Source organism: Takifugu rubripes, chromosome 19, assembly GCF_901000725.2.
Source record: "Takifugu rubripes chromosome 19, fTakRub1.2, whole genome shotgun sequence".
NCBI lineage: Eukaryota > Metazoa > Chordata > Actinopteri > Tetraodontiformes > Tetraodontidae > Takifugu > Takifugu rubripes.
In genome coordinates this window covers 16,423,376-16,444,450 of record NC_042303.1, presented here as the reverse complement: position 1 = coordinate 16,444,450, position 21,075 = coordinate 16,423,376, and the positions used below count along the sequence as shown (strand labels likewise).

Sequence of the window (21,075 nt, the reverse complement as noted above, 5' to 3'; positions counted from 1 at the left end):
CATCCTCATCCCTCTTTTCCAGAGAATATGTTCCCATGCGCTGAACATCTGTACCACCCTCACCTGGAGCCCGTGCCGCACCTGCAGGCGGGTGCCAGAGCTTTGGCCCCTGGTCAGCGGGGGCTCCTGCAGGATGTCGGGCTGCAGCGATGCGCGGAGGCCTGCAGCAGCAGCTCGCCTCCAGACGGTGACATTTTCCACGCTGTCCCGCCTACAAGGCGTGGAATCGCGGTGCCGTCCGAAAGTATTTTCCCTTGAAGAAAGAGGGAGAGAGAGAGAGGTGGGGGGGGGGATACAGGGAGCATCATCGATGGCCGACTCATCGGGGGAGTATCTGCACGCACAGATTCGCGGGTAAGTGGCCTCCAGGCAGATGATGGGTCCACGGAGGCACCAGGACGTCTGTTGAGCCCGGTCCTGACTCACCGCAATGGAGGCTGCTTGAATAACACGAGCCACCTTTCGTGGAAAACGGCTGCTGCTGGTTCTGATAACGGGGGGAGGCTGTTGTTGTCATCTCACGGTGGAAGTAACTCGATCAGATGTTCGGTATTTATATTGTTATTACTGTTATTATTATTTTAGACGTGTCGATGGAAGTTGTGGCTGATTTGGCTGCAAAATCACGGTGCTGCAAAACGCAGCCTTCGCCGCTGGAGTCCGTGGGATCCCCGCGGTTATAGTGTCTCCAGCACAGCCTGATCGATCCCCTATAGCTAGATTTTCGTATTTGATTTTTTTTTTTAACCATTTGATTATTCCGGTTTGGTTTTCTGACGGACGAGGCGATACTCGGGTTATTGATCAGTGATCGGAGACTTCAGTGAGATGATACAAACATCACCCGAGCGGTCGGTGATTACCATCAACATCCACGCTAAATACATTTAAATGCAGCTTAATTTAATCATCTTGAGAATGAGATGGTTAGAATGTCCATGTTTTGTCCACTAATGGAGAAGTCATGACTTTGGGAGCCGCGCCGCTTGACCACTGGGGGCGCTGTTCGACACATTCAGCGAGTTTGGCTAATTGTAGAATTTTCAAAAGTTGGATTTAAATGCAAAAATTGATGAAAATCTGTTGCTACCAGAGGCCAAAACCGCAGTATATGTGCAGGTAAACCGCATCCTGAATCTGTGTGTAGCGACAGAATGAGTGTTTTTGAAATGTGGGATGTTTTGTCAGAGTTAGCTGCTCCTGTTGCTATGCTACAAGCATCAGCACAGCGGTCCAAATGTCCCAGAACCACAGCCCAGTAAACCCAGTTCTGCAGCAGTTACATCACTGGGCTGGAGAAAAACAAATGACAACAACGAAGGAAAGCGGACAGATGGTAGCTTTTATCACTCTCACAAAAGTTATTGTACACATTTAATTAGAAATATGTCTCTCGAAGTTTGGAACCTGCAAAACATAATTTAGATCTGGACCGTGTTTAAAAACACCAAGATGGCTGAATTAATGATTTCTATCAAAGTTTTTGTTCTATGGCTGCATTCATAATCTAATTTTATTATATTGTAACTGACATAACACTTTATACTGCTGTCTTACATATGTTATAGTTTTAACTTAATGCCCACAATACCACAAAAAGCACTTTTTTAACTACAGTTAGACTCTTGTTTGCATTTAATTTGCATTAAATGGGCCTAAAGAGACTTCATGTTTCAATTTGTTTTGCTGCAGATACATGAGTTTTTCTCCTGCAAACAGCAAAACATTTTGGCTTTTTTCCAAATCTGCAGCTATATGAAGGTTTAGAAAAATAATTTGTATGTAAAGTAAGAAAATGAGTGCCTGCTGCTTGTGTGTGAGTGGGCCGACAGGTGGGTGGGTTTGTAAAAGGTCAAGATTAATGATTCAGAGATTCAGTGCGAGCAGCTGCTTGGATGAGGCGAAATGTGGGACTTAAAAGGAATCGTGTATTTTCTGCGCTGACTTGCCGGCTGTGTGGTTTTTCTGTGCTTGCAGAGGTGCTGACACAGAGGTCGATACAGCAGAGCTTTCAGAGTGATTGACCGCCCCCACACGTCCTCTTCAGGTGACATATAACCTTAACATCATTCAGCTGCTGAGTTTAAGCTCAGGAGGCATCCAGGCATTTCAACATGCTGTTGCCGTGGTGAATGATTAAAGCGATAGTTTGCATTCGGAATCAAAGCCTTGTCGGTCATCTGTCATTACACTTCTTTTTTTCGACATCACTTGATTTTTGCAGATCGCTGTTACGACGCAGACATGCCGCCTCCGTCGGACATAGTGAAGGTTGCTATCGAGTGGCCAGGGGCGAACGCCCAGCTGATAGAGATGGACCAGGTCCGTGCTGCGTTCACAGGCACCGCTCGCGCCTCACTGTGCAACCGGTGTAACTCATTTTTCTGTTTATTTGCAGAAACGGGCTTTGTCTTCAATAATCCGGGAAGTATGTGATGGGTAAGTATCATAATCTCACTTAAATAGAAGGAAAATTCTTCAGATTTTGCACCAACTAAATAAATAAACAAGCTCGCTGCAGCTGAATTAAATCGGCATCCATTTAGATGTGTGACGTTCCCTACAATTAAATCTCATCCCTGCCTGATTCTGCCCACCACCCCAGTTTGGAAAACTAAACGTTCCTCTGACTACTTCTACACCCACTGAATGATTCTCCTCCGCACAGATTTGTGTTTGTCCTGGAGCGAACTCTCACATACTGCACATGTTATTCTCAATTTTTGAGTGGCTTTGTGTGCCTCTATTGCTTCATCATAATTCAGCATTTATTTATGAGTAACTGCTCTTCTCTGTGTCCTCAGCTGGTCTTTGTCAGGCTCAGAACAGTTTGCCTTGCGTTACGCCGACGGGCCTCAGCTTTATATCACAGAGCAGGTCAGCTTTGGCGTTTATGGAAAGCCATGCTCAGATTAGGGAATTATTTTTAACCCTCTGTCCTGTTTTTTTTTTAATCCTACAGAGTCGCAGTGAAATCAAGAATGGCACCATCCTTCGATTAGCCATCTCGCCTGTGAGTGCGCTTTGTTTACTCCTGTTTTATTCTGTCTGTGTTACTGTGGCTCCTGTTTCTATTTGTGGACTCCCTCTTGAGAATATTCCTGGTTTTTACATGGCCGTCACAAACTTTGTGTCGTGTAATTTTCTTCAAGACACGCTCATCTTTACTCGACAGGAGAGCTCGGCTCTGAAAAGGCTGAAAGCTGTTGATTTTCCACGGTTGATACCAGCATCCAGCGCTCTGAATGATAATGTATGATAATATATTCTGCTAATCCCAACCCGTCTCCAAGTGCACTGCGGGTGCACCGCACTCCTCCAGCACTGGATGAGCAAAGTCCTACTTGTTTATTTTTCTGTTTTCATTTTTTTTTACAAGTATGTTCATTTTCCCCCCTCCGCAAACATATGAATTAATAAAAATGGACTTTTGGGTACAAATTAACGAGTGACATCACAGACGTACTCGAACGTCTCACGGTTCTGACTGGATTTGCATCTCATCTCGTTTCTGATCTTTACTCCTGTTTGCAGGCTCGCGCTGCCCGTCAGCTCCTGGAGCGGGTCCAGTCCCACGGCATCGACGCTCGACTGGAGGCCCTGAAAGAACTCGCCAAGCTGTCGGCGGACCCGACCTTCGCCGCGGAGTTCATCAACATGGAGGGCATCGGGACACTCGCACGTTTGGTGGAGAGCGGCACCCAGTGAGTGGACAGGCTGCTTGTCTTTGTCCCATTTTGTCCTGTAACCCAGTCTGGTGAGGTAAAAGTGGCTGATTTGTGTCCTGCAGCTTTGGTGAGATGCTGGCCTTTACCCTCACTGCCTTCTTAGAGCTGATGGATCACGGAATTGTGTCGTGGGACCTTATCTCCCTGTCCTTCATCAAACAGGTGCCACCTCAACCACAGGGCACTTTCATTAGGACACCACAGCGTGTTTCACTCTGCAGGCTTCCTGCAGAAATTCATGGACAGTTTTTTTCTCACTTTATTCATCCTTTATGTCTTTCTTCCTGCTGGATGCGAGTGGGTGCTGTTGCCAAGCTACCGCTCATATTATGCAGACATTGTTGCCTGTGTATGAACAACTCTCACTCATCGAGAAATGTTGTACTCTAAAATGACGTGGAGTTTCAAAAGCGGATTTACTGTTTGCGCCTGACAGACGTCTCCTCGTCTTCTCTGTCCACGCTCAGATCGCAGGCTACGTGAACCAGCCCATGGTGGACGTGTCCATCCTGCAGCGCTCGCTCGCCATCCTGGAGAGCATGGTGCTCAACAGTCACAGCCTGTACCACCGAGTGGCTCAGGAGATCACCGTGGGACAGCTCATCGGGCACCTGCAAGTGTGAGCACACACACACGCACAGGGGCGTCACGCACTCTGATGGACGGAGGAGCGGACTTCCTTTTGTTAAGGCGAAACCAACAGTGCCCTAATCATCAGCACTCCTTTGTAGCTCATGCCCTTGATTGATGAATTGATTAATGCAGACTGTTCACTTGCCTTTCATAATGGGGTCTGCCCCAGGAAAAAGAATTCAGTCTGATGTCATTTTGCTTTCGTCACCACCGTAGGAGGTTTCCAAAAACACGTCAGCAGGTTCAAATCATTGTTGGTTTTGTTTAAAACTGTAAATATGATCGTTTATCTCCTTGTTTGAGCGCCAGTAGAGCTTAAAGTGCAGGTTAGTCGTTGTCGGCCTGTAGTTTGACGCTCGCAGGGCACGATGCTTCTAACCGGTTGTTCTGTTGCGTAACATTCCTCCAGGTCAAACCAGGAGATCCAGACCTACGCCATCGCCCTCATCAACGCTCTCTTCCTCAAAGCTCCTGAGGACAGACGGCAGGTCAGTCCCCCCCACACACTCACACACGCACACATGCACCAGAGTGGGGGTGTATTTATGGCTGCTCCCTCATTGCATCACATCTATGACACATGAACGGACATTTTGCATCAAAGCAGCATGTCTGTTGTGCTCAGAGAGCTGCAGGATGTGTTTATAGATTTAACTGTGTGTTTTTCTTACATTGTTAATAATGATGTGCAAAATCCTGCTGCATCCAAAGTTGCTCCGTCTATATAATTCAAACGTTTCGCGAAGGGAGGTTGTGTCTTTGTTAGTCATCCCTGTCTTGGCTCACGTCCTGCCGCCACCGAACTTTTCCTCCTGCTTCCCATTCTTGTCCTCTGCGCCTCTGTGTAGGTGTCTCATTTATAATGATTGTTCTCCATTTTGAACTTGTCGGTTTCACTTTAAGTGTTTAATGTAGAGAAACAGAACACTTTAAAGTGCGCTTCCATAGCAAAAAGTAATAACTTTGCAATTAAAGTGGAGGAAAGTGCAGAGAATGGAGTCAGTAGACAGTAAAAACTGGCTAATTACATCCAAGAGCACAGCTGAATTAGATTTAAATAAAAGAGGCAGGGCAATAAAAAAACGTGCCAGTGAAGCTTAACAGAAAGATTGTTTTCGGTAGTGCACATTTTCCATGACAAGAAAGATTTATTTCATTTTCTTGTTTGATTTCGAACTGAATTATTTTACTTGCCAGTTTCCAGCCGAGCACAACGTCAGGCTGACTCAATTCATCTTTATTTATCGATCATCTATCGATGATAGCTGCTGAGAGTCAAAGAATCTTCTTCCAGAAATATAAATGAATTGTTGTTGTTGTGAATGTATTGTTGTTCTGGTGTGTTGGTAGTAATTCCCCTTCTGTAGTGTGTTTTCTGCTGAATGTTTGTGCTCTGCTGCTGATGCCGGATAATTACAACAACCCAACCAGTTTTTTAACAGACTTATTCACATTTTTACAGCCGCGCCTGTCTAATCCTGCACGCGTCAGGCTTTCCAACAGCTTTGGGTCTCCACTGCTGAACGTCCCGTTCGCCGTGATGTGTTCTCATGTTCTTATCGTGTCGCATGCTCACGTCTCCATGTCTCTTTGTCCATGTGTGCACTCTGCTTTCATCACTGTCACTCCCACGTCCCACCTCCTTCCTGTCAACCTGGAGGTGGAGTTTACTAACCCGCTGGAGCAGCACCTCACCGTGAGTACGCATCCCTCCACATCGCACACCGTCCCCGCTCCACCCCGGAGCTGTCGTCCTCCTTCGCTCTCGCTCTCTCTGTGCTCTGGAAAGCCTCTCCTTAATCCATGAATATTAACGCAGAACTTGCTGCAGCAGCAAACAATCTGAGCTGATGGATCGGATTTAAACTCACGTATGTCCCATGTTATGCGGAAGGTGTGAAGGCTTTGCTGAACACGACCGAGCGTTCATCCACGCCTTTGTTGACTGCATATCTAAGCATCCTCCCTGCATCTGATTTATCTGGTTTTTAATAACTCCATAGGAAATGGCAAGCACCTTGGCTCAGAAACACCTGCGATCTATCATCCTCAATGTGAGTAATGTGTCTAAAATGCATGTTTGACAGGGGCATTAAACTTTCCGACATAATTTAGAAGTTATTTATGCAGTTTGCATCGATTTGGACCGTGGTCATCCTCCTTGAGTCTGTCCTCCGCTGGTGTTTGGGGGTTGTTGAAAGCCTAAAATAGTTCAGAAACTGAAAGATTTACATACCCGGAGAGCTCTGCCACAGAACCAGCAAATGTGATGAGACATGTGGTCTGTGAAGTGGAACAAACTCTGCTCCGAAAGCAATTTTCCCTGGCACCAACTCCTCTGGAAGTGTTTGATCTGAACCGGTTGCTGCTATCAGCTGTGCTGCTCCGATATCTGAGCTCACCAGGATGCCTGTCACACTCTTTTCTGCAGCAATATTTGACCAGTTTTGCCCATAAATTTAAACGTTGTTGCTAACATATTGTCCCTCATCTTTGTCTCTTAGCACATCATTAGAGGAAATCGACCAATCAAAGCAGAAATGGCGCACCAGCTTTACGTGCTGCAAGTGTTGACCTTTAACCTTTTGGAAGAACGAATGATGACCAAAATGGATCCTAATGACCAGGTGAAAACTCACAGGTTCATAAATGTATTAGGGGGTGAGAAGTATTGAGATGTTACATACTTGCTTATTTTAGGTTGAAAGGTTTGACATTTACAAAGTTTACAAAAGAACATGTCTTTGATTGTTGCGTTTCAGGCTCAGAGGGACGTCATTTTTGAGCTGCGTAGAATTGCCTTTGATGGAGAAAATGACCCCACAGGCACTGAGAAGAGAAAGGCCATGTACACTAAGGACTACAAGATGCTGGGCTTCACTGTGAGTCAGGCAGCCACATTAATAAAACCGCCTCATGGTTTTGTGTCACACCCCTGATGTTTTAAATGCAGAACCACGTCAACCCGGCCATGGACTTCACCCAAACGCCTCCTGGGATGCTGGCCGTGGACAACATGTTGTACCTGGCCAAGGTTCACCAGGACACGTATATCAGGGTTAGTCTTGGCCTTTTTCATCTTAACGAGGTGGAAAACAGAAAACATCCACAGCTTCATCTCATCCATCACCGGTTGGTAATTAACAGATCGTCCTGGAGAACAGCAGCCGCGAGGACAAACACGAATGCCCCTTTGGCCGATGTGCCATCGAGCTCACCAGGATGTTGTGTGAGATACTCCAGGTCGGGGAATTGCGTGAGTACTTACCCGAAGCCTTAGTCATTGATTTATTAATGCACGATCGTAGTCATTATGCTCTGTAGCCATCGCACGTATTCCCTGCTTCTAATTTCAGTTTTACAGTTGAAGTGTTTTTCTTTCTTCTCTTTTTTTTCAGCTAACGAGGGCTGCAACGACTACCACCCCATGTTCTTCACTCATGACCGAGCATGGGAGGAGTTCTTCTGTGTCTGCATCCAGCTGCTTAATAAAACCTGGAAGGAGATGAGAGCCACAGCTGAAGACTTCAATAAGGTTGGTATTAACCCACTTAATCGTGCTTAATAGATGCACTTTTGCTTCTGCATTCATCCCCTCCAACAAATTCATTCGGTTTAGTAATTACCGCCCTGCTAATGCGGTGAATTTAACATCGTCTGACCTGTCGACAAATTGAAAGCAAAAGAGGCAAATGCGCTTAGCTCACAATAACAGTGAGTCTTAACAACAGCAGGAACAGTTCAGGTGCTGTATGATAGGTGGTAAATGAATGTTAAAACAACACAGGATCTCACATTAGCACTGAGGACACAGCACAGTACAGTCTCATGAGGTGCAATCTGGCCACTAGAGGGCAGCACACATACAGTATCTTTAGGTTTTCCTTTATTAAGAGCTGATAAACCGGTGAAAGAACAAAAAGGCAGAAGTCATCAACACCAAATATATGTAATCTTTCTGATATTTTACTGTGTTAACATCACCTGCATGTTCTTCACGTCTGCGCGGAGCAGGTGATGCAGGTGGTCCGGGAGCAGATCACCAGAGCTCTGGCAATGAAGCCGTCATCTTTGGACCAGCTGAAGAACAAACTACGAGGCCTCAACTATTCCGAGATTCTGCGTCTGCGTCAGTCCGAGCGGATGAGCCAGGATGACTTCCAGTCTCCTCCGATCATGTTAGTACTGAGTAAACATTCTGAGGCAGCATCATTAGTGTCTTTTGATTTAGTTCTTGTGTGTTTCTGCCTGATGTTTCGTTTTGAAAAGCCGAGGCTGTGGCAATGTCAGTGTGACATTGAAAGTCTCGTCTTCCGCCAGCGTTAGTGCTTTGTGATTAGTCACCGTTGGTTTTACGGTGGATGGAGGGTAAATCATCCACTGTTAAATTTGTGCAGCTGTAGCTTAAATGGTCTGTCCCAACTAAGCGAGCTTCTTCCATCTGTTGCTGGGTGATTTATCCTGAATCCGCACCGCGGCCTCTGCGTGTATGTGTGCATCCCTCTTGCTGATGTTGTGTTCATGTTGCAGTGAGCTGCGGGAGAGGATTCAGCCTGAGATCTTAGAGCTCATAAAGCAACAGCGGCTCAACCGGCTCTGTGAAGGAAGCTGCTTCCGTAAACTTGGCAATCGCAGACGGCAGGGTATGAACACGTCACCCTTTACGTTTCACCGTTAATTTACTAATGTTGTGTTACATTGTGAATCCAGCATCATTTACCTCTGTCTTTTTTTTTTATCGTTGTTAGAGAAATTTTGGTTCTGCAGGCTCTCGCTGAATCACAAAGTGTTGCACTACGGGGACCTTGACGAGTCGCCTCAGGGGGAAGTTCCCTTTGAGCTGCTGAGTGACAAGAGTAAGATGCTTCAAAACAGCCGCCCGGACCGAAACCTGGATTCGCTTGTGTGACTGTTCAGTTTCTCTCCCCCAGTCCCTGTTTCCGATATCAAGTCTGTGGTGACCGGGAAAGACTGTCCTCACATGAAAGAAAAAAGTGCTCTCAAGCAAAACAAGGTGATGGACCAAGTTCTCCGTCTCCCCCTTGAGTGTTTGTGTTGCTGTTTTTCAGTCCAGTTCGTGAAATGAGATCCTCTGTTTTCTCTGCTGCCTCCAGGAGGTGCTGGAGTTGGCCTTCTCCGTACTCTATGATCCAGACGAGACCCTAAATTTTGTCGCGCCGAACAAATACGAGGTGAGTTCGGTGAGGCTTCGGGCTGCGTTGCCCAGCACTCAACATTCATGAGCTTTTGACTCTGGACCTTGTTGTGATGAAGTCGTTCTGCGTGTGTCTTCGTGAGCAGTACTGCATCTGGACAGACGGGCTGTGTGCGCTGCTGGGCAGGGAGATGGGGAGCGACCTGACACGCAGCGACTTAGACACACTCATTAGCATGGAGATGAAGCTCCGCCTCCTCGATCTGGAGAACATCACCATCCCAGAAGCCCCGCCGCCAGTTCCCAAAGAGCCCAGCTCGTACAACTTCTCCTACAACTACAGCTGAGGCGTCTCCGAATGAGTATTTCTTTTGTTTTCATGTGCTTTATCAAACAACTACAGTAGTTTATACAGTTGTAGGGCTGTCAGGTGGTGGTGGAGAATGACAACAACACACTTCTGACCCTGGTTCCTTATTAATAAAAAAATACCCCTGAATTAGTAGCTGAACAAGTTAAAAGTAGCCAAATATCACCAAAATAGTGAGTTTGAGCAGACATGAAAATGTTAATAATGCTTAATTACTTACAAATATGGAAAAACAGGGATTACTGATCGAGATTGTGGGAAAAGACTCTGGACAATCAACTCACTTAATATCCATTTAAATCCAATCAAAATGCTCTGGAAAGGATTGCTTAAAATGTTTCATTTACAAGGTTTTTATTGAGCTTTTCAAGTTTGATACAAGAAAGAAAAAGCTTAATAAAGCAAAAATGGGTCCTGTAAATATCCAGAGTCTGGTATAGATTAGTGATGTGATATCTGGTGTAGAACCAATGGATTAGAAAAATTACAAAAAAAATATTAGATAATAATTAGAAAATTATTTATCAATACCTAAATGATATAATCTGTCCAATCTGTTTAATTATTCTTTAACAACAAATATTAGATGTTGATATGAGACTGTTTCAATAAGAACGGAAATATTATTGTTCAGTAACCAACCCCAACTCTAAATATATGAGGCTTTATTATTCTTTATGTTGTTTGACAGCCCTGATTTTTACCTCCGGCCATTATTCTACTTCAGAGATCCTGGGTTATTTTCCAGCATTTCCCCCTCCAGAGTACAGATGTGCAATGTTCAGAGTTTCCGCTCTCATACACTCGTTAAATGAGATTCACACACTTAACTTTTTGCTCAAGGACACTGCAGTAGAACAGAACGAGCCCACGAGATGTAGTGATAAAGAGAAATGTAATTTTTTTTTTAATTGAAAAAAGTGTAAAGCAGAAGATGAGGAAAAGGTGATAAAAGATAATCAGCTGTTCTATCACGCTGCGGAGCGCTAAAGCCTGGGACTGCGTCATTTGAGTTTCCGTTACTTTCGTAATAATCATGTCCTGTGTGGACGCTCGTGTCGGGTCGCATTAGTGCACGCAAGCCTCCATTTTGTGCCGATCTGTGAAGATGTTGAATGTTCAGTGTGGAGTTTTGAATGTGTACATTTTCTGATGCATGAGGCCTTATTTGTGCCATAAAACACCAGCTCGAGAGCCTTTAGCCGCCACGTTCCTGCACTTAGTCCGAGACCGAACCAGCACAGACGGACTGGGTGATACTAACGTGACTCTTCTGGCTCGGATACGAGACAAAATGATGCCGCTGCCCTTCATACTTTGTGTATATACTTCACACTAAGTGCGTGTCTCTGGAGTGTAATTGTGCTGGTTTTATGGCTTCAATCATTTCTTTGATAAAATCAGACAAAAACTGACCTTGAACTCTAATCGCGGCGTTAGCATAGCATAAATAAGCAGCGAACACAGGAATGGATTGAAGCAGATATCCCATAAATAGGGTAGACATTATTGTTAAACTGCAACAACTAAAACATGAATAACAAAAAATATTCTTAAGTCTTGTAAGCGCTACATGCATAGATGAGGTCATTAAATATTTCCAGATTTCTTAAAAATGGTGACGACGATGATCATGAGTTTACACACCTGAGAAATGAGGTTGAACCGTATTTGAGAAGAGACGAGTTGCGTTTGGTGATTTCGCCTAATCAGCGAGTCTTGGTTACTCGCTCAACAATCCAACGAGATCAAACAAGGGTTTTTGGTTTTCTCTGACTCGGACTGACATTACAGCACACATAGCTATATTCTTGGTGACATTCGTTTGAGAAAAGTTTTATTCAGATGAGTTGTCGTGTGAGCTTTGAGAGTATTTTTGTCGTTTGTTTATGCAGAATAGTATATATTTTTGTAAAACATGACTATGATGTTGGGGAGAATCGCATCACTTTTTGTCCTTGTTTCACGCTGTAAAGTCTATTTAACGTGGTCATAATGCAGACGTTTAGATTAAAAACAACAAAAGAAGACAGTTTAGGTCTTATCTGCTCAGATTGTTGAGCGCGTAATGTTAGACTGAGCCGCAACAGAACCTGAAGATGACAGCAGTGCTAATATAGCTAAATGCTAACTGGCATAAATGTCTTAATGGTGTTTGTGAAAGCAAAAAGACTTGGAGGGTTTTTCCCCGGATGTGTTCTGTGTTCTCTTGTAGCTGATGTGTTTTCACTCCTTCATTTCTTTGAAAATGTCCCAGTTTTTTTTTTTTTTTTTTACCAGCACAAACGGGAACATTAATGTGCAAAAAGGCAGCGAAGTAGGAAAGACAGATGTGAGCGAACACTTCAGTTACTTTAAAAGACTTTGCAAATGTACTGAATGTAAACACTTCAGCTGCTTTAGTGGGTTATTTTAGATCCCAGTGAAGCCGAGAGCTCAAAAATGTCAGTAAAGGGCGGTTCCGTGTAGTTTTCTCTTCTACATTCTTAAATATTTATTTACATTCGCTGCCAGTGATGGTGAAGAACGACGCATTCTTGAAGAAATAACAGTGAAGTCAAAAATGTGGTATACATATAGATCTTTGTATGTATATACAGTATTGTGCTGCCTTATTCAAGAAAATGTTTTGTGTGAATAAATAAATTCTGACTAATGTTGAAATTGTGTTTTTATCTAGCTATCTAGCTATCTATCTATCTATATGTACAGTATATGTTTGTTAATGTGTGCTCTAATTATCTAATTTTAATATACCATATGTAGTGAAATAACGCTTTATAACGTAATACTGCTACAATAATGTGGGTGTTAAAATATGTGAGTTTCACTTCTCAGTCTGCTGGGATGTTGTTACCATCGTCTTCTTGGAGAAAATCTAAAGAATTCTGCTGAAGTAAGCTCAGCCGTTCTGTGCTTCCAGCTGTGCATCACTGGATTCTTTTCATTTTATTTTTTTTCATTTACGCTACAAAGTTGAGAAAACGGGTCTGAAGAGAGAAACTGTGGAAATTAAACTTTATTGTATAATAGCTCAAAATAGAATTTAACACAATCACTTTTAGGTCACTCGCACTGAAAGAGGATGTTAGACGGGGTAAGAATACTGCACGTGTTCTGCGCGGGGGGGGGGGGCACTAGAAGCTAAGCAAAAAGGTTGTTCACATCAATGCAGCGATTGCGTTCAGACTTTATCAGCGTGGAAAACGTTCGGTCTCAGAAACATATAGAGAGGAAATATGAGCGTCCTGGAGTTCAGTAGCCGTCGCTTTTCTCTTTAGTTTCAGTTCAGCGTTTTTCCTCCCAGAGCCGCTCACACATGATTGTCCAGTTTTCATTCCCTGGATAGGCTTTAGGCATTCTTTACATCACAACGCAACACATACCAATGTCAATATATACGTTATAGAAAATAAATACAAATCTCTTTCTACACACCACTGCACTGAGATATGACTCCACTCTTCTGTGTGTGTGTGTGTGTGTGTGTGTGTGTTGAGTTGGGGGTGATGGGTTCTTTTATTGAAGTGTACCAATATTTCAGCAGTCCATATGTAGGAGCAGTTTCTCACTCTGCTTTGGCTGATCTTTGTCGCTCTCATTTGAAAACTGATTCAGGATCATTGATTTGGGATGTGTTGTTCCCTGGAGGAGGGCGCTGTGGCGCCTCCTTTCCCCGGGATCGGCGTCCCAGCCCTGGGTCGCCAGCAGCAGCAGTATGAGCGCGAGGAGCAGGAGGGTCACCGCTGTGGAGGTCAGCTCGGGACTCAGGTGCAGGCTGGTCGGAGGGTCCGGCGCCTCCTTTGTCCTGAATGAGACACATTCGGTCTTTCTGGTCTCTCTCGATCTCCTGCTGGCCCGCTTGGACCCCTCGCCAGTCCCCAAATGTAGACACACGCGGTAAAAGGTCTTTGCCTGCAGGTGGGTCAGGTTGAAGCTCTGCGTGCCGGCCAGGATGCGAGTCATGTAGGTGGGTTTGTGTGAGTCTGAGTACATGGCTTGCCAGGAGAGGCGCGTCGACGGCAGGTTGTTCCTGCTCTGCCACGACAACACGGCGTAGTGTGGCCCCGCCTCCCTCACCTCCATCCTGGCGCCCATCTTCAGTAATGGATCTTTCTTCGTGCCAGCAGCCACCCCCCTCTTTCCCTTTCTGTCTCTACCGTGCACGCCCACGGTAACGCTGCGTGTGTCTGCTCCCAGGGCATTCTCGGCTATGCAGGTGTACAATCCTGCCTCACTGAGGGTGATGTTATTCACCTCCAGAGTTCCCTCAGGCATCACTTGATACTGTTTGGACCGGGCACACGGAGTCTGATCTGGAGTGTTCCTGGAGGTGGACGTCTGATCGAATCCCTCCAAGGTTGCCAGGTTGCGGCACGGAGCCGGAGGCGGTCCATCGTTTGATGCGTGTACAGGGGTAGGACCAACTCTGATTCCAGAAGGAGTCACCCAGTAGATGTTTGGTTGAGGTTCTGCAAGAGCTCTGCAGTGCAGCAGCAGTTTCCCACCTTCTCTCACCTTAACGTAGAAGGGAAGGTAGCCAGGTGGGATGACGGGGAGGCATGACGCCGACATCTCTCTGGGGGCTACCTCCCTCACCCTGCGTCCTCTGAGCTCTGGAGGCTCAGAGCACAGCGTAGCCTGAGGCTGAATCAAACGCACCGTCCGAGGCGCCGGAGGGTTCGTCCGCGAATCTTCTCTGCGGAGGTGAGAGACCTCGTCGGGAGCCCAACGGAACAGGCAGTCGCATCGCAGTGGGTTGGAGTGTAAGCTCACCTCCTGGAGGCTTGGCAGGGTGAGCATGGTGTGCTGGTGCAGAGCGATCAGTGAGTTGGAGTTGAGCATCAGACTCTCCAGCCTACTCAGCTGCAGGAAAGCCTCTGGGTGTATGTAGGACAAGCGTGGGTTGTTCGTGATCTCCAGCTTGGTGAGCTCTGGGAGGTTATCCAGGGCAGCCCTCTCAATCGACACCAGCTCCTCCATGTTGTTCAGACCGAGCTCTTTGAGATGGATCATGTCTTGGAAGTCTCCGGTCTTGATTAGTTTGATGCGGTTCTTGTTAAGGTCGAGAAACTTTAGTCCCGAAACCGTCCTGAGGGCCTGAGTGGGAACTGTCGTTAGAAGGTTCTCGTAGAAGGACAGACTCTCTAAACTTTCCAACCCATCCAGCGCGTTTTCTGCCAAGCTTCTTAGACCCATACCACCGAGGACAAGGCTCCGGAGGGATTTAAGAGTCGAGAAGCCTCGCTCTGGTAGGACCTCTACGGGGTTTCCTCCCAGCATGAGAACCTCTAAGTGAGGCAATGCCCTGAACCATTGAGGGTCAACCGTGGAGAGTCTGTTGTTGTTGATATGCAGGCGCAGCAGAGAGTCGAGACCCATGAACGCTCCGGGTGCTATTGAGCGTAAATTATTGTGGTTGAGAAACAGTTCCTGCAAATTCGGCAGCGAGGAGAAGGAGGCGTCGGGGAGGTGACTGAGATGATTCTCCTCCAGGTGGAGGGAGAGCAGAGCAGGTAAGGAGCAATTCTGGGTTACTGATCTGGCGTGGCTGAAGCGGTTCTGGGAAAGGTCGAGGTCGGTGAGGTTGGGGAGCCCGTGCAGGACCGTGGCGTCGAGCTCGGACAGCAGGTTGCTCTGCAGGCGGAGGGTGTGTGTGGTTACGGGTATAGGTGACGGGAGCCGGCTCAGCAGCAGGTCGTTGCAGTCCACAGTGGGGGCTTCATGGTAGACGGAGTCAAAGGAGAACCACGGTTTGATCTGACACACACACCGTGACGGGCAGAGCACATGCCACGGCAGCGAATGAGGCAGCGAGCGCACCACAGCTGGTACACACACACCCACAAAGAGACACAGGAGACAGTGTGAAAACATGAATGCTGGCCTCATAATCCTCGGCGGCGGCGATCAAGGTCAGAATGTGTCTGTTAGAAAGGCGCGGGATGAATCATCCAGAGTGTGTGTGTGCTCTGGTAACACTTTCAAGGTGTGTGTGCGGGCAGTAAACGGTTGTGCAGCCGGATCGGTCTCATCCTTCAGTGGTCGCGTTTCTGACAAATGCTTCTGATGTAAAGAACAGACTGAGTTTCCCTCCTGGTCAAAGATTCGGCGGGCGGCGAGGGCGACCTTCTCAGCTCGTCCTGGTCACGGGTGCGGGACTCGTGGGTCGCAGCATGGCAGCTCACTGTTTTCCTCACTGAGAGAAGAGAGAGGAAAAATGAATAGAATATAGAAAAAATGTGATAACTGAAGGAAAAGGTTGGGGAAAAAAAGAACATTCAGTTGTAGAAATGTGACTACTTTGATGTTATCTGTTCTCTCAGCCCAGAGAAGAATAAGCGAGGAGTGATGAAATCATGAAGCTCCTAAATATTTCATGCCCGTGCTTCTCATTCAGCGCGTGTCGGAGCGTTCTGCTCCGTTCCCTGTTGGTCTTTTACACCATTAGTCCTGGAAGTGCTCACCGTCCTCTTCACCCTTTGTCTGGTAATTTTGCCATTTATTCATTCGCTCTGTCAACATTCAGGCACCACTTTTGTCTCGCGTGCCCACGGATCCCTGACAAAAATAAAAGACGTTTGCTCACGTTCTGGATGTAATAACTTTTCCGGGTTTTACAGCTGAACTGAGACGTTATATATAAATTAAATTCAGCCCTGGAACTGACAGAGTTACATGCAACAGTTTTCTCGCACACGGGAAAGAATAAAACAATTTGTTGGATCCGAGTTCTATTATGTGACACTGGTATTTGCTCACAAGCAGTGCCAGGCTTACTGCACAGTTGCCATGGAAACAAATCTCCCAGACTTACTCGGTCCTCAATGTTTTGAGGTTTGCTTAGGAATCGAGTTTTGGGTCCAAATGAATGATGATGCGATATCGAACGAGGGGGAACAAAAACCTGTGGCCTCTGAAGCATCTGTGGCAGCTCGCACATCCCATAACGGCAGCTCCCTTTTCTGCAGAAGTGCCAGACGTCACTCGCACACTCCTTCCACATATGCAGCTATAGAAGAATTTTGCCTTTGTGTGGAGCCAAGATGGCCCAGTCTTTTCAAACAGGAAGAAAAGAGCGCGCAGATATTTGCACTCAGACACCTATAGATCATTTAGACGAGCTGTATGTTGTCTGTATGTTGGTGTTTGTCTCTGTGCCTATGATTCTTGTAGTTCATGAAAAGTGATCGTGATTTCTGCTTTAATACACGAACCTCAACAGAGACCTTTGATCTAGATTCCTAGGATTTTAGTTTACTGCGCAGAATCGCTCAGAGAACTGGGAGGAAACATCATGACCGGTGTTATTCTGCACAAATGCCTTAAAGTGAAGAGGATAAACTGCATTTCTACCAGCTGTTGATGTCTGATGCGAGCTCATCTCACCATAAAACTCCGGCTTGTTTTTAACCTCTTCCTCCTTCACAGCAGCACTCGACTCATCTCGGCTCCAAACTTCTCCAACTTCTGATCCTGAGATGTTCTGAAGCTGACGTCTGAAGCAGTTCCAGATTGCTCAGACACCAGGCAGCGTAATTATACAGCATTGATTAGCTTTGCTTTGGCTTTCTTGACGGTTTGTCGATGATGCGAGCGTCTCACTTCATTCCCGATTAATGCTGCCTAATTAGAGGCTTAAGAACCAGAAACAAGCGTCGGCTCTCTCGTCTCCTTTTTACGAACTGACGTTTTCGCTTTTACTGTAGGATTGATGACACTGCTAATTCTCCTTTGTTTCGAGCGTTTGTCAGGATTTAAGAAATCACGTGTGGAACAAGAATCACCACGAAAGACGTCAGATAAAAGGCAGAACTCTGAAGGTTTGCAGCCCTTTAACTATCCAGGAAAGAGAGGAGACATTTTAGGATGAGGATGTGGAGGATGAAACGATGGAGAGAGAGAGAGAAAGAGAGGGAGAGGAGGGATGGAAGAGGAGTACATGTGTTACTGACATGGTCCATTTCATAAGGTGTGTTTTTGTTGCAACAGGGTGGGAGGGGGGGGGGGGGGGGGGGGGGGGCAGAGGAGAGCTGAGTGATATAGATCCACATAACATAAATGATTTAACTGCAGCATGCAGATATGCAGGAACAGAACAGATGCGGACGCGTGTGTGCACAAGTAACGGCATGTTTGCCCAGAAACAAAACCTCATCAACATGTCCAGGGTTTTCTCACCACAACTGGATCAGCTGCTACATCCTTCGCTCCCCTCTCCTCCTCCTCCTCGTCTGCCTGTGCCGCCGTTCTCCTTCTCCTGGTCCTTCAGTGATGGGATGTCTGCTTGCCAGTGGAGCTCTTGACATTCCTGAAATATCGCTTCACTGGCGCTCTCCTCTCTGTGAGCTGAAGAGAAAATCTGCACATACCGTCTCTCTCTCTCTCTCTCCCTCTCTCTCCCTCTCTTCTCATCTCCCTCCTTCCAGCTAAAATGGAGATGAGGTGTGCTCTGCAGTGGAGCTTCTGTCCCTCTCATCTCTCCTCCTCACCCACTGACGCGCCTCACAAAGGAAAATCACTTACATCGGTGACACTTTTCCAGATCATAAACTCTCTTTGGCTTGAGCTGCATTTTTATCTTTGCGCCTTTTTCCTGTGGATCAGAAACCTGCTTATACTGTCAGGTCATTGTAGGATGCAAAAGGAAGCACGCTGGGTGTGAAATAGTACCAGAAAAATCAGGATGTGCCCGAGTTTGAAAAGGATTAGAGCCAGAATGCTTAAGGCTGTGGTGCAGTCAGGAGTTTAAAGAGTACAATGACTTTTTTTTATGTTTAATCAAATATTAAAACAGCTTGAAAACAAAGACACGTAACTGTTTGTCTAACTTGCTTTTCTTCCAGGAATGGGATGTTCGGGATGTCTTTTATATTAATAAAAGAGGCAAATAGAAATAAGGCCTCTTATTACCTAATGGAGACCCTTCTCACAATCCAGCATAATAAACCTTTCAACATGATTTCATTTAAAATTACAACTAAAGCATTAAAATAACACGTGCAACGTCGCTCTGATCAGCCTTCATATGCGGAACGGCTGCAGATGTTTCTCCGAGCAGGAAAAAAAACCCCTAAAGAATTAATCTAGCACTAGACAGAAATGCTTGTCTTCGCTTCCCTGCTGACCAACGAACCGAAAAGAGGAATTTAAAGGAACTTAATTAATAAAGGAGACACTCTGCTAATGGTGATGCTGGTACTCCTGCAGTGAAGCAGCAGCGTGCATGAGTCACGAACCTGAGTTGAGTAAATGTCCATTAATCTTAAACCAAAGCCCAGAATAAAACAAGTGCAGTCAGAACTGTTGGTTAGCGGCTCCTTAAATCAGTGTTTGCTGAAAGTCCCACTTCTTTCTGATCTTTTCACATGAGGACGTGTGTTTAACAGCTTTTCCCATCAAAGAACCAGTGTTGGTAATTAAAAAGGAAGAAATGCTAAGTCATCTCAAAGAAACAAAGTGTTCCTGTTGGGATTTGCTGTGAAATGATTGGAGTTTCGTGCGCCATAGCAACCGCGTCAGTTGGCGAATCCTCAGAATTTTGCAGCATGTTTGATGAGCTCTGTGATCTACGAAAGTGGTGTAATTCAGCCCAGGCTGTGCAGTCTGCTCTCACTAAATATTTCCAGCCTTGTTTGCAGATTTAAGCCTCGTACAGCCCAACGGTGCTGTGACACGGGGACGGTGGGACTCTGCTCTCTGATGCAGCAGTAAGCTGATGCAGGCAGTGGAATAAACTGGTCAGACTGGGTCTCCCCTGCTGGCCATTTATCCAGAGTCAAACATGAGAGAGTCAAAGTGCGGACGCGTTCATGTTGGAGGCTTCTCGCTCCATTTTCCTGCCTGCTGCTGCCTTTTTTGTGCTTCCAATTCCAGTTTTGTCTCCAGTAACTGAAGTTTCTCTGTCTTTTGCCTCCAGCTGCTCTGTTTGTGGCGCATATTTCTGCCAGTTTAGCAGCATTTTCACTGACTTTTCTCTTGTTAACTTCTGTCAGTTTGGCCACCCTGTTAACTCTCTACGCGTCCTCTGTACCCGGGAAACGCTGCTGTTCTTTTAAAGTTCTAGCGAGTTGCCTAATGGCTTTCCTCTTCATTTGCTATATTCATGTCCTCATTCGGGAGCCATAATCATCATCATCATCATACACACACGCGTACATACACAGACTGACTGAAAGGCAGCAAGGATAAGTGGTAGCTCAGTGAAAGAAAGAAAGAGAAGAGGTCACCATAGCAACACCGGGGGTTGTCGCTTTTATTGGAGAAAGAAAATCAGCTCTGCCTATCTTTCATCTCTCCTCACTCGGTTCCCTTTCTGTCTCACCTCCCTCTTTTTCTCTCTGTTAATATGGGCTTTCAGTGTCGGCTGCCTTGGAAGAGCAGAAGCTCAACCTTTGTTGGTGCACTGATTGTTTTTTTTTAACATTTATGATGGTTTAGAGAAAAGAAGATGATGTGTTTGAGTTTTAACAGTTTCGCTGCAGCAACACGGGCCGAATGAAAGTGCGTTTTCATCGATTTTGGTGTCAGTGTTAGAAAACCCCGAACCCACTCTGACACTCATCGGAACAGGAGCCGAAAAGATCCACACGGCGCAACATCAACAGTGTGAGGTTCACCTATAGGACAAAGAACGCACACACAGAAACACACAGTCACAGTGGCATAAACAGCAGAACAGTTGAATCATGTCGGGAGTGCAGTATGCTAATGCCTGCATAGTGTCCCTTCTCTGCTGCACCATTTGAATTCTGTTCACAGGTGGACTGCTCTTCAGCTGGCCAAGGGACTTCTCAAGGACAACCCTCCCACATCACGGCTAAATGTGTATGCGAGGGTATATGGTGCGAGCGCACACACAGAAATGTGGCCAAGAATAAAAAAAAATGACTGAGAATTTGCTGCCATGGTGACAAGAACAGCAGTATGTAATCGCGGTGGGGCTGTTGAGCATCCTGTCGTTAGAGGGAGAGATGCGGTTGAGGGAGGAGGAGGAGGAGGAAGCGGAGGGAAATAATCGCACTATGTGGTGCTCACATCCTGCACAATAACCACGTTTTGTTTAAATTTAATTTGATTTATTTGAGTGAGGGGGTGGGGGGTGGGGGGAATCCAAGGATCAGGCAACTCGCACAGTCTGTAAAGAAGCCACGCTTAATTGTACAACTTAATCACACCTGCTCCCCCGC

General features: G+C 46.0%; 2 protein-coding genes across 7 annotated transcripts; one reads left to right on the top strand and one right to left on the bottom strand.

The window, feature by feature from the left end:
• Positions 1–217: 217 nt before the first annotated feature.
• On the top strand, positions 218–12,542 carry elmo2 (engulfment and cell motility 2). Of its 5 annotated transcripts, none has more exons than XM_029827094.1 (23): positions 218–354; positions 1,978–2,047; positions 2,225–2,322; positions 2,399–2,439; positions 2,805–2,877; positions 2,963–3,013; positions 3,535–3,704; positions 3,791–3,890; positions 4,196–4,341; positions 4,771–4,849; positions 6,022–6,057; positions 6,365–6,415; positions 6,866–6,988; positions 7,124–7,243; positions 7,315–7,419; positions 7,509–7,617; positions 7,760–7,896; positions 8,376–8,539; positions 8,892–9,004; positions 9,110–9,217; positions 9,293–9,375; positions 9,476–9,553; positions 9,663–12,542. In XM_029827094.1, exons 3-23 carry the CDS (start codon positions 2,245–2,247, stop codon positions 9,861–9,863), a joined length of 2,166 nt encoding a protein of 721 aa, XP_029682954.1. In that variant the 5' UTR covers positions 218–354; positions 1,978–2,047; positions 2,225–2,244; the 3' UTR covers positions 9,864–12,542. The 5 variants fall into 5 exon arrangements, with proteins under 5 accessions (XP_029682954.1, XP_029682952.1, XP_029682956.1 ...); XM_029827092.1 differs by having other exon boundaries at positions 4,196–4,347; XM_029827093.1 differs by lacking the exon at positions 218–354 and adding an exon at positions 370–549 and having other exon boundaries at positions 4,196–4,347.
• A 347-nt stretch (positions 12,543–12,889) lies between these two features.
• LOC101076149 (leucine-rich repeat neuronal protein 2-like) lies at positions 12,890–18,288 on the bottom strand. 2 transcript variants are annotated; one of them, XM_029827445.1, is made up of 3 exons: positions 18,068–18,288; positions 17,276–17,385; positions 12,890–16,085 (listed from the first exon to the last, which is right to left on the bottom strand). In XM_029827445.1, the coding sequence occupies exon 3, from the start codon at positions 15,776–15,778 to the stop codon at positions 13,427–13,429; it is 2,352 nt and encodes a 783-aa protein (XP_029683305.1). In that variant the 5' UTR covers positions 15,779–16,085; positions 17,276–17,385; positions 18,068–18,288; the 3' UTR covers positions 12,890–13,426. The 2 variants fall into 2 exon arrangements, with proteins under 2 accessions (XP_029683305.1, XP_029683304.1); XM_029827444.1 differs by lacking the exon at positions 17,276–17,385.
• Positions 18,289–21,075: the final 2,787 nt, after the last annotated feature.